Source organism: Gallinula chloropus (genome assembly GCF_964237585.1).
Source record: "Gallinula chloropus genome assembly, chromosome: 14".
NCBI lineage: Eukaryota > Metazoa > Chordata > Aves > Gruiformes > Rallidae > Gallinula > Gallinula chloropus.
In genome coordinates this window covers 4,936,144-4,947,084 of record NC_140099.1, presented here as the reverse complement: position 1 = coordinate 4,947,084, position 10,941 = coordinate 4,936,144, and the positions used below count along the sequence as shown (strand labels likewise).

At 50.7% G+C, this 10,941-nt stretch overlaps 2 protein-coding genes across 3 annotated transcripts; one reads left to right on the top strand and one right to left on the bottom strand.

The window, feature by feature from the left end:
• Nucleotides 1-529: 529 nt before the first annotated feature.
• Nucleotides 530-3,819, bottom strand: L3HYPDH (trans-L-3-hydroxyproline dehydratase). The gene is made up of 5 exons (XM_084270484.1): nucleotides 3,432-3,819; nucleotides 2,961-3,130; nucleotides 2,519-2,641; nucleotides 1,701-1,838; nucleotides 530-929 (listed from the first exon to the last, which is right to left on the bottom strand). The coding sequence occupies exons 1-5, from the start codon at nucleotides 3,715-3,717 to the stop codon at nucleotides 804-806; spliced, it is 843 nt and encodes a 280-aa protein (XP_084126610.1). The 5' UTR covers nucleotides 3,718-3,819; the 3' UTR covers nucleotides 530-803.
• A 275-nt stretch (nucleotides 3,820-4,094) lies between these two features.
• On the top strand, nucleotides 4,095-9,278 carry JKAMP (JNK1/MAPK8 associated membrane protein). 2 transcript variants are annotated; one of them, XM_084270425.1, is made up of 7 exons: nucleotides 4,095-4,157; nucleotides 4,312-4,403; nucleotides 5,732-5,886; nucleotides 6,838-7,044; nucleotides 7,481-7,662; nucleotides 8,359-8,435; nucleotides 8,745-9,278. In XM_084270425.1, exons 1-7 carry the CDS (start codon nucleotides 4,145-4,147, stop codon nucleotides 8,961-8,963), a joined length of 945 nt encoding a protein of 314 aa, XP_084126551.1. In that variant the 5' UTR covers nucleotides 4,095-4,144; the 3' UTR covers nucleotides 8,964-9,278. The 2 variants fall into 2 exon arrangements, with proteins under 2 accessions (XP_084126551.1, XP_084126550.1); XM_084270424.1 differs by lacking the exon at nucleotides 6,838-7,044.
• The last annotated feature ends 1,663 nt before the right edge of the window (nucleotides 9,279-10,941 follow it).

Here is a 10,941-nt window from a genome sequence, read left to right as displayed (position 1 = left end):
CATCAGTAAATAGTCAGCAATCAAAGGTCATAAAGGCTCAGACCTTCGAGTATGTTGAAAGTTAACCACAGGGTATTTGCAGCCAGTGGTTACAAGAGAAGCAGACAAGGTTTAGGGAAGCAATATGGCATGGACACGCATCAGGGGCAGTACAAAGTTCTGAACATATGTCTGCATCCAGCCCTGGGATGTGGGAGGCTCTGTCAGGGGTGAACCAGTGCAGGGAGGAAAGGTGTGTCTGGACACACCTGAGCAGGACAGGTTGGGGATGCTGGGGCATGAGATTGAGCAGCATGGCTGCTCTGAACACAGGGGTATTCAGGAAGAGCAGGCGATCCAAACCAACAGCTGTGACACACTCAGTACTGCCCTGGGAATGAGCTCTGGGAGTGGGAAGAAGGAAAAGAAAAAAAGAGGGGGTGGGGGAAAAAGAGAGGGAAAAAGCAGTGTTTTCAGCTGGCATTTAATGGGAGTCTGCCTTTGAAATTAATAATTTGCAGATATAAAGAAGGCACATATATTTGAGGACAAGTCTCTGAGATTAACTTTGGTTTAGGTGAATTATTAGGAAAAAAAGAAGTGAAAGATTATGGCTTCTCAGAGCAGCCCATGTATACTAATCACATTGTACCCAATATGCTAATCCCAACATGGGAACACAGCCTATTATCTGGAGGAAGATGCTGTCGCACCACCAAAGGCTGCTCCTGTTGCTCTAGCATACTGCAGCAAGCCATGTGGAGAAGCAGAGCAGAAAAGCGTGGGCAGAAGCGTAGCACCATCAGTGAGACCCATGGGCTGGGTCACTTGAAGAAGAAGCCGTATTTCAGTGGGTCCTCCTCTTCAACAGTGAAGGTGGCTGTACCAGTGTAGAAGGCTTCTCCTGAGACTTCCACAATCACAGCGTTGTAGTCCCCAAACTTGGCTTCCTGCAGAGGGATAAGGATCAGGACAGAGGTGACAGGAGGTTCTCTGCTCTCCCAACCCCAGGAGATGTGAAAGCTACCTGGCACTTATGCAGTCAGCCCTCACCAAGGGCTCTGCCCTGCCCAGGTACATCCCCAAGCGTGCAGCAGCCCTTTTTCCACCTCACCTTGCCTGCACAAGCTCCACACCTGCCCAACTGGTACTGTCCCTGCTCTGAGCTTGTGAGCACCTGCACTGCCACAGTGTGGGTTTGCCTTAAAGGAGGCTGACACGCTAGTGTCAGCGCCCAAACACCAAGGGCTCCCTGGGACACGTCCAAACCTTCACAGCCATGTGCTGTCAGATCCCATGGGGCCAGGGCTGAGCCTAGAAACCCAGATGTACAGACCCAGCTCTTAAATCTCCAAACAACGTGCTCAGCCTCTGAGTAGGGAAGAGGACACTAAACCAGGAATCCACCCTTAGATGCCACTGTGAGCAGACCAGCCTGATTTATCTGCATCCATGTTGAAGATATTTTTTTCCCCAGTCCTTTTCTGACACTCAAGAGAGGACTTGCACGGAACCCATACAACAGAACAATGTTACTTGCTTCTCTAATAAAAATCCTGAAGCATGAAGCATATGTGAAAGCAAGAACCCAGTCAACTCCCTCTTTCTATACATCCTTCCCTGGACATGGAAAGGCTTCCTGCTTCTCTGCTGAGCCAAGGCAACAGCACTTTTCCAACAGCCCTCAAGACAGAGAAAAAAGTCCAGCACAAGCCACTTGCCTTCACTGCCTTCCCAGTGAATAAAGACCCTGTGGTGCTGCTCCGAAAGGTTCTGGTCTGGTTCAGCTGGATGAGTCCCTTGTGGTACTGCAAGGCGATGCGAGCTGTCACACCTGAACCTGTTGGACTTCGGTCAATCTACATTCAGAAGAGAAGACAAACCAGCTCCAGTATTCTGGGTTTTAACAGAAAACGATACTGCTGTATTGCTCCCCTCATAGCAAAAAGACCAAGGGGCAGTGGCCACTTTCCCCATTCTCAGGCATCAAGCAAGGTAGGATCAGTTCTCCTTACGCTACCCAAGAGACCTGCTAGCAAACCTGGCTTTTATAATGTCCAAAAACACAGCTCAGGCCAGCTTCCAAGGTCATCTGTCCCAGTGCTGGGAAGTGCAACCAGAACTTCCCCTGCTATTTACGTGATACCTTCTCCACTGCAGCCAACGACAGAAGTTTCCATCTTTTCTCTCTTGCTCTGTTCATCCCCAGCAACTGTTCCCTAGATTTGGACTTTAAGGACATGCACTATGTTGGGATCCTGCCTCAGTCCCTGAATTCCTGGGAAATTCCTACCTATAGGACATGGGTAAGAACCTTTCTAAAATGCCACCATCTAAGGTGTGCAGAAGTACTTCTGTCCTCAGGAACACAACAAGCATGTGTCAAGTGACACTCAGCTCTTGAGACATCACTGTAGCAGAAGCAATCATCACTGCCCAAACCAAGCAGAAGAACCCTCCCTTATCTCTGCAGTGGATCTAAGAAAGGAAAAAAGTGGTGCCTTGTGTGTCTGTGTCTGTGATGAGCCAGTTTCTGTACCTGTTCATCTGCAAACACACAGATGTTGGTGGTGGGCTTCTCACTGAAGGCATCTTTCCCATCAGTCAGTATGGTGCCATAGAGGAAAGCCAGGTCTTCACTTTCAGGGTGATGAAGCTTGAACTGGGAACAGCACAAAAAGGCTCACCAACATGCACTGCAGCTGGGCAGTCAGGATGTGCGGTACAGCTTCCTTGAGAGAGCAGAGGAAGGGGACAAGCCACACTGTTGTGTTTCCACCTCTGCTTCTCCAGTAAGAGAGGTGGATGCAGCAGTGCCTCCTCGTGTCCTTGTGAGGCTGGGGAAAGACTCTGGAATTCAACATGGGGCTGGAAGAATGGGACTCCATCCCATCCTGAGCATCTCAGGGGAATGAGGGGCCTCGCTCTGATGCAGTCACCCCAAATGGAACATGCTGGGGTACTGCAGGGCTCCACCATACCTGTTCCTTCACCGCTTCTGTCACAGCGCTTGCCGCATTGACAAGGTCTTTGGTCTTCGAAGAGCACACATCAAGGCCCAGCTGCTCAGCACAGAGAAAGGCATAAAAAGTGCCACCATAGCCGATGTCAACCACCACCTTCCCATAACCAGGGACATCGATGGCCAAGTCTGAGCAAAGAAAGGGAGAGCAGTGAGGAGGGGAAACCGTGCTGAGCCACGGGCTCACGTGCCAAGCACATGGACCAAGCTGCATGCAGAAGGACGGGGACAACACCTCAGGCGCACCCATGCAGAAAGCAGCACGTGATGCCTTATGCCATCCCTGAGGATCTCATCCTGCCTCTGGGGGCATCGGATTGGGGAGCAAAACTTGCCCGATGCCCTCTGCCAGGCTTCCAGCCTCACCCCTGGCACAGCCACCACCACCACCCCCTGTCCCAAAACCAGGGGTGCCAGGCCTGGTCCCTACCGGTGGCAGCGGCGAAGGCGGGCACGCTGTGGAAGCGGACGGGGTTGCCGCTGCGGTGGCCGTCCCAGGGGACAAAGGCGGTGACGGGGCCGCAGGGGCACTGCAGGCAGACGGCCGTCTCAGGGCAGGTGGGCGCCGGCACCAGCCCGTAGTCGAGGGCGAAGCGGCCGAGGGCCAGGACGGCGTGGCCGCACATGGTGCTGTAGCCAGCGCCGTGCAGGAAGAGAGCTGCCAGGTGGGCGCCGGCGGCGGCCGCCCCGCCGCGCACCACCACCGCCCCATACATGCCGGCGTGGCCCCGCGGCTCATGCACCAGCGCCCGCCGCACGTGGTCCTGCGTGGCCGCCACCTCCCGCCGCAGCGACAGCAGCGACAGCCCCTTGGCCGCCGCCTCCTCCGCCGCCTCCAGCCGCGGGATGACGCGCAGCGGCTCGCCGCCCGTGTGCATCTCCACCGTCTGCAGCATCAGGCCCGACGGCGAGTGCGGCGGCAACCGCCGTCCCTCGCTGCCCGCGCCGCTCTCCGCCGCCATCGCTCGCACCCACCCGCCGCGGCGCAACAGGCGCACGGGACCCCCCCCAAAACCGCGCCCCCGAGGCGGAGCGACCCCGCCCCGCCCCCGCCCTCCTCCACGGCCGGAGCAGCCCCGGCGCGGAAGCGGAAGCGGCGGGTTCGGAAGTATCCGGGGGGATTGTTGCCGGGTCGTTCCCGGGATGTTCCGCTCCGGTAGGACCGGGGAGGTTACTGGGCTGCGGGGATGGGAGCGGGTGCGGGTGGGGGTGAGGGTTTAGCGGCCGGAGCGGGCCGGGGGTGGCGGCGTGCGAGGCGCGCCGGGCCGGATCGGAGCGCCGCGGTAACGCGGGTTGCGCTGTCCCCGCAGCTGTGGATATCCAGGCAGCCTGCCTCGGGCTGTACTGCGGCAGGACCGTGCTGTCGGTTAACGGCTCCGTGGAGACCTACGGGGACTGCGGGGTAAGTGCGAGGCTCCGCCTGGGGACGGGGGTTGGGCCTGGCAGGAGCCAGAGGCCGACGCGGATCCCACTGGACGCAGCACTCAGCCCGGCCCCGAGGTGCCCTGGAGATCAGAGAATCACAGACTGGTCTGGGTTGGAAGGGACCCCAAGGATCACAGAGCTCCAACCCCCCTGCCACAGGCAGGGCCACCAACCTCCAGGCCTGGAGCTACACAAGGTTGCCCAGGGCCCCATCCAACCTGACCTTGAACATCTCCAGGGATGGGGCACCCACCCCCTCTCTGGGCAGCCTGTTCCAGCCCCTCACCACTCTCTCTGTAAAGAACTTTCCCCTAATATCTAATCTAAACCTTCCCTCCATCTCCCCTTGTCCTGCCATATCTACCCTTTTAAAAAGTTGATTCCCCTCCTGTTTCTCTGCTCCCTTCAGGGACTGGAAGGCTGCAATGAGGTCCCCCCACAGCCTTTTCTTCTCCAGGCTGAACAAGCCCAGCTCCTCGGCCTCTCTTCATAGGGCAGGTGCTCCAGCCCTTTAATCATTTTTGTGGCCCTTCTCTGGACCCTCTCAAACAGTTCCCCATCTTTCTTGTATTGGGGGCCCCAGATCTGGACACAGGACTCCAGATGGGGCCTCACGAGGGCAGAATAGAGAGGGACAATCCCCTCCCTGTCCCTGCTGCCACCCCTCTGCTGATGGAGCCCAGGATACCATTGGCCTTCTGAGCTGCAAGAGCCACTGCTGGCTCATGTTAAGTTTCTCATAATGACATGAGGGCTGCAGAGGGTGGGTAGAGCTCTTACCGAAAGCAGTGGCTGCTCAATGATACATTCCCCAGAGGAGGTACTGAAGGCTGGATGCTGAGCTGGAACTCAGTGGAGGGTCTGTGAAAGCTGGAACGGACCATGGTGGTACAGAGAGCTGTGCTGAAATCACCCTGCCCACCGGTTTTACTGGAGTAGCAAGGGAGAGTGAGATCCAGGGAGAGTGGAATGAATGGGGAGTGAAGAACTCTGCGTGTCAGTGGTTGTGAGCAGCCTGGTGAGTGAGCTTAGCGATGAAAGGGAGGTGGCATGACAGCAGGAGAGGAAAATGGAGTCTTGGATGAAACCTTTTAAACACTATTCACCTTTGTTTCACTTAAAAAGCAAGGTCCAGAGAGAGCAAGGCCAGCATGAGCTGAGAAATCACTGACAGTAACGTGTCGTCTCTTTAAAAATCTGATGGGTTGCTTGCCCTGCTACTCCTTCAAGCTGTTTCACCAGGAACTGCAATGACTCGTTATTGGTACTCAGGTGCTTTGTAAGTACAGCCTCTGCTTTGTGTAGGTGTGTCCTCGGGGTCAGAGAACTGATGACAACAAAATCTGCCGGGAATGTGTGGGATCGCCCGACCGCTATGACTGGCTGTACCTCGGCTTCATGGCCATGCTCCCCCTGGTTCTACACTGGTTCTTCATTGAATGGTACTCGGGGAAAAAGAGGTTCGTATACCCCTCCTGCAGATAAGTTAATGAAAAATTGAAATCTTGTGTCCGTGAGTATCATATCTAAGGTGCAGAATTGAACTGTGCAGCAGTTTGTGCTGTTGGTTGAGCTGATATGGTGGCACATAAACTTTGGGCAGCTTTAGTGGGGCATTATTTGTGAATGTCAGGGTCCTGCAAGTCATTTTTGCCAGTCAGTGCCCTCAGGGCATGGTCTGTGCCCTTTAATGTGGTGGCATCCAGTCTGTCTGGCAATTTGGGCTGCACTGGGTGTCCTGGTAGTGGGAGAGAGTGTGTTGTCCCTTCTCTCCTCCTGGGTCAGACCCACCACCTGCAGACGTCCCCTTCAGCAGTGCTGTACACATGCAATGAAAGAATGGTTTTTCAGTTTCTCTTTAGAAATATGTAGCCTGGATTTTGGTCCTAATAGCATTGCTGATGTAACCTTTATGTCAGCATTGTGCACCAAGGAAGTTCTGTAAAAAAAGGGGTTTAAAATCACAGCTGCTTGTGGCCCTTGGGTGCTGGAGTGGATCTTTTAAGAAGTAATGACTCTGGAGTGTGCTGAACATTAAAAATATAAAAACTTAGGGGACTGAGTTTAATGTGTGTGTATATACCATCTTTAGCAAGGATTCGCAGCTTTGACAGTTTTGCTTTTATCATGTGTAACAGTGTGGTGTGGTGTCTTGTCCTCACTGCTGCTTTCTTTGAAACTGCACAGCGTGAGTGCTGCTGTCTCTCACCTGAGCAGATGCTTGTGTTACAGTCAGCTGTCACTGAACCAGCTGGAACGTTGCTCAGTCACATTTTAGGCACAGAATTGTCTGAGATCGTAAAGAAGCTTGGTCACGGTGAATACCAACACACAGGGCCTCCACGTTTCAGTGAGCATTTAGATATCCCAGCTGTTAGCAAACCAGTAGTAAACCTGCCTCTCCTCCTCAGCTTCAGTGCCTTGTTGCAGCACATCACTGCCCTGTTCGAGTGCAGCGTTGCAGCCGTCGTCACGCTGCTCGTCAGTGACCCCGTCGGCTCCCTGCACATCCGCTCCTGCCAGGTGAAGAAGCTTTCGGACTGGTACACGATGCTTTACAACCCCAGTCCTGACTACATCACCACAGTGCACTGCACTCAGGAAGCAGTGTATCCCCTGTGAGTGTAAAGGCTTCTGTACTCCTGTCTGTCCTGGCCTTTTATACAAGTGTCTTTCTGTCTGTGTCTCTTCTCAGACCTACAAAAAGCGTTCAGATGTGACTTGGACCAAAGCATATCAATCCCCTGAAGTCTTTTCATGCATTGAGCTGGTTTATGTGTGAAACACTTGGCAACACCTAAGGACTTTCTGACTTACCAAAGAAGGTCGTGTAGTCTAAGCTATTTACCTATGAAGCATAAGACTTCATTTTTCTTCCCCTTTGCTGTATTTTGATTATTTCCCCTAGGACAAGTGAGCCCATCATTCTGTGTTTAGGTACTTTGACAGGCCTTTAGATTTGACTGGCTCTAACCCCAAATTCCCAGGTTCTGAGTTGAGTCTGCATGAGAAAAAGAATGGCACATTTTAAGGACATTTTTTTTCCCTCCTCAGGTACACCATCGTGTTCATATATTACGCCTTCTGTCTTGTGCTAATGATGCTACTTCGGCCTCTTCTGGTTAAGAAAATCGCCTGTGGCTTAGGAAAGTCAGATAGATTTAAAAGCATTTATGCAGCACTGTACTTCTTCCCTATCCTCACCGTGCTCCAGGCTGTTGGAGGAGGCCTACTCTGTGAGTTCTCTCATGATAACACTAGTAAATTTACCTGCAAAGACACTGACAAATGACCTGTGGGTGGGAGGGAAGGGACATGACACTCCTTGAGCTTTAAGAGTAAGGGCATCTTTTAAGGTTGCTGTGAGGAGTCTTACTGAAAAGGATGCTCATTAGTAGCTCCGTCGTATCCAGGCTCCTGCCCAATACTGCTTTGCTTCTGCTGGTGCTGCTGGAGGCTGTCCCATTCCCAAAAAGGGTACAGGAGGAGTATGAGGGCATTGCTTCAGAGGGAGTTAAGTTGTACCTTATGCCAAGGTAGAGTTTGTCTGATTTCAGAGATGGATTAAAGTATAAGTTTGGGGAGATGAGCTATTTTTGGCTTAGCTTCCAGCATACTTGTCACAGGAAGGGGATGGGTGCCACAAAATCCTGACTACTTTTCTCATTAGTTCCCTTTTTCAATTAGTGATTTAAGTGTATAGTAACTCCACCTAGAAATATTAGAAAAGGTTTGAAAACTGAAGACAGAAGCCCTGAATGGTTGTGTTTGGCTGACCCTTACTGCTGATGTGTTTGATGGATGATCAGAGGTGTGCTGTAGTAGCTTAGGGTTAGCTTCACACCCATGGTTACCTGTGGAGAAACTCTCTCTGCTGGACGGTATATAAGGTGTTCTTTTTCCTGCTCATGTGCTCACTGTTTGCCTTTCAGATTATGCCTTTCCTTACATCATACTGGTGGTGTCTTTGGTTACATTGGCTGTGTACATGTCTGCTTCTGAAGTGGAGGTAGGTAAACATGTTTCCTGTGTTAAGACTCATGATACAAAACACTTGAATGAGCAGAGACCACTTTGTCCTTTGCCTTTTCTCAGCAGTGTATTCTGGGTTTTAACCTCTACCTTGAAGACTTCTCTTAGCTGGAGGAAAGTCCTGTGAGACTTCCCTTTAGTGCACTGAGAAACTGTGTTGTGTGCTGGAAGGGCTCAAAGCCAGGAGACTTCATACAGTCTCTGTGCATGACCTGTAGCATCTCTTAGCCATCAGGTGTGAGGTAACAGCCTGATTGCTAACGGGACACTGTGTTTATTTTCCAAGTCTTTCAAGGATCTCCTTGTCCGGAAGAAAAGGCTTGTCGTCCTCTTCAGCCACTGGTTACTTCATGCTTATGGAATCATCTCCATTTCCAAACTGGATAAGCTTGAGCAGGACTTGCCCCTGCTTGCCTTGGTACCTGCACCTGCCCTGTTCTACTTGGTGACAGCAAAGTACACCGAGCCATCCCGCATCCTGTCAGAAGGTGGAAACGGACTTTAAAAGGAGCCTGTGCCAACAGCGCTGTGAGAATGACCTGGATTCAGCAGGCTTAGTGCTCCTTATGGTTTGGAAACTTCTGGTTTAAAAGAAGTTATTTATATACAAGACTGCCTCTGAGTGAGACTGTGTAATATGAAGAAGCTGCAGTTTGTGTTGTTCCTAAGTATCCGATACGGAGGGAAGTGTATGTCTTGTGTCTGTCACTGTGAGCTGTAGAAAAAGCTTGTGACGTGTTCTAGTACAGCAGTTTGCTCATATGTGTTTATTTCCTGCTGCACTCTGAAATGTTTTTCATTAAAACAGTAGTGCCTGGTTTTCAGAGACTTTCAGTAATCTAATAGAGCTTCAGTATACCACAGAGCATGAATATCTCATCATATACTCTAGCTCTTATTCCCCAGCAAACACGTTGCCCATCTCCACGTTTATTCCTCATGATGCTTTAGGCTGACAGCTGGGAAGGAGAGGAAGTAGATTGCAAAGTTTTCTATATAGTTTATGTTCTGTGTAAGTGATGTCTGGAGACCTCTTCCTGGACATGATTAAACAGTAGTAGCCTTCCTGTTAAATTCTTTTCCTTTTACCTTGACTAAATTTCCATCTGAGATCAAAGATTTCTTTGCCTTGTAGTTGTCAGGAAACCACTTGCTGAGGGTGAAAGCTGTGAAGCAGCAATTAACTGTGTGTGGGTGAAGCCTCTGCACCTTTCAGCACAGTCGCCCTGGAGAGCTCTGTGCCTGTTCTACCTGTTCCTTAGCAGTACTGACAGCTCACCTTTTGTGTGGCCACAGCTGCACCTGTCCAACAGCAACCACAGAGGTCAGACAGGAGGGGAGCTTAGCAGCTGGAAAGGGACAGCCCTTTCTGCAGTATCATCACTGGAATAATAGGAGCTGCTAAAAGACTGAAGTACAAAACCAGCCCAGGTTTAATAAAAATAATTGGAGATTCCCTGTTGCCTTATAGAGATGCCCTTATCTCTGCTCTTGCCTCATAAAAATCTTTATGTGAGCACATTGATAAGAGTTGCTAAAAATTCCCAGGCTGTTCAGAAGTGAGGCTCTGGCCTTGGTGAACCAAAATACACACCAACAAAGGCTCTAGTCTCTCATCTTGTACAGGAAGATACCCAAAGCATGCATCCCATAAGTTAGTCACTAGCAGCTTGGTGCTATAGAGGGTCTAGAAGATGCAGAGCAGTGTGTAAGGTCTAAAAACAGAAGGGTCATAGGAAGATCTCAACTTGCACTCTTCCTAATCTATGCAAATAACTCCATATTTAAGTAAGGTCTCTCTGGCTCTGTTACCTATTGCCAAGGACTCTGGGAGCTTTCAGGGGTGTCATCTCAGCCAGGCTGCCTTGAGATGTCGCTCTCCTCTTTCTCCATGGAAGGTTTGAGTTCATTACATCAGATACACCTTTTCTGACAGCGTTTTTCCATGAAATGTTGATTGACAGGCTCACTGCTGCTAAAGTAGCATGCAAACAAACCAGGCCTTGCAAGCCTAAGATAGGGGGGTTTTTCTTAGGGATTAAGGAAGTAATCAATCTTAATGAAATTGAATTCTGTCCACACTGCTACATGCACTACATAACTTGCAGACATACCAATCTAGAGGACAGTTCTAAGAGTATGGGTTTAAAACTCAGCTGTTAAAAATACCATTCCCATTACTCATAGGTATATTTTTCTTCAAAATGTCCTAAACAGGCTTTTGCCTCTACATTTGCACAGCTGTCAACATCTGTACAGGCACAGGAGGCATGTGAGCAACCAGGGCAGCAGTGTGCAAAGAGAAAATTTGCAAAAGCCATTACTGAGAACTGCACATTTCATGTGCATCATCTCTTACTGTGGACTGTGTGTATTGGGGTTAAATGTTGGGCTAGACCTTATTTTTAAAAAGTAACATCTCCTCCTGGGTAACATATTAGCTGTGGAAAAGAGCCCATCTTTTGCTAGGTTTAGAGAATCCT

Coding starts and splice junctions, on each gene's coding strand:
- L3HYPDH (XM_084270484.1), bottom strand. CDS start 3,717: ATGTATGGGGCGGTGGTGGTGCGCGGCGGGGCGGCCGCCGCCGGCGCC. Junction 3,131..3,431: donor CGCCTTCGCCGCTGCCACCG/GTAGGGACCAGG, acceptor TTCTTTGCTCAG/ACTTGGCCATCGATGTCCCT. Junction 2,642..2,960: donor CAGAAGCGGTGAAGGAACAG/GTATGGTGGAGC, acceptor TGCTGTTCCCAG/TTCAAGCTTCATCACCCTGA.
- JKAMP (XM_084270425.1), top strand. Junction 4,404..5,731: donor AGACCTACGGGGACTGCGGG/GTAAGTGCGAGG, acceptor TGCTTTGTGTAG/GTGTGTCCTCGGGGTCAGAG. Junction 7,045..7,480: donor CAGGAAGCAGTGTATCCCCT/GTGAGTGTAAAG, acceptor TTCCCTCCTCAG/GTACACCATCGTGTTCATAT.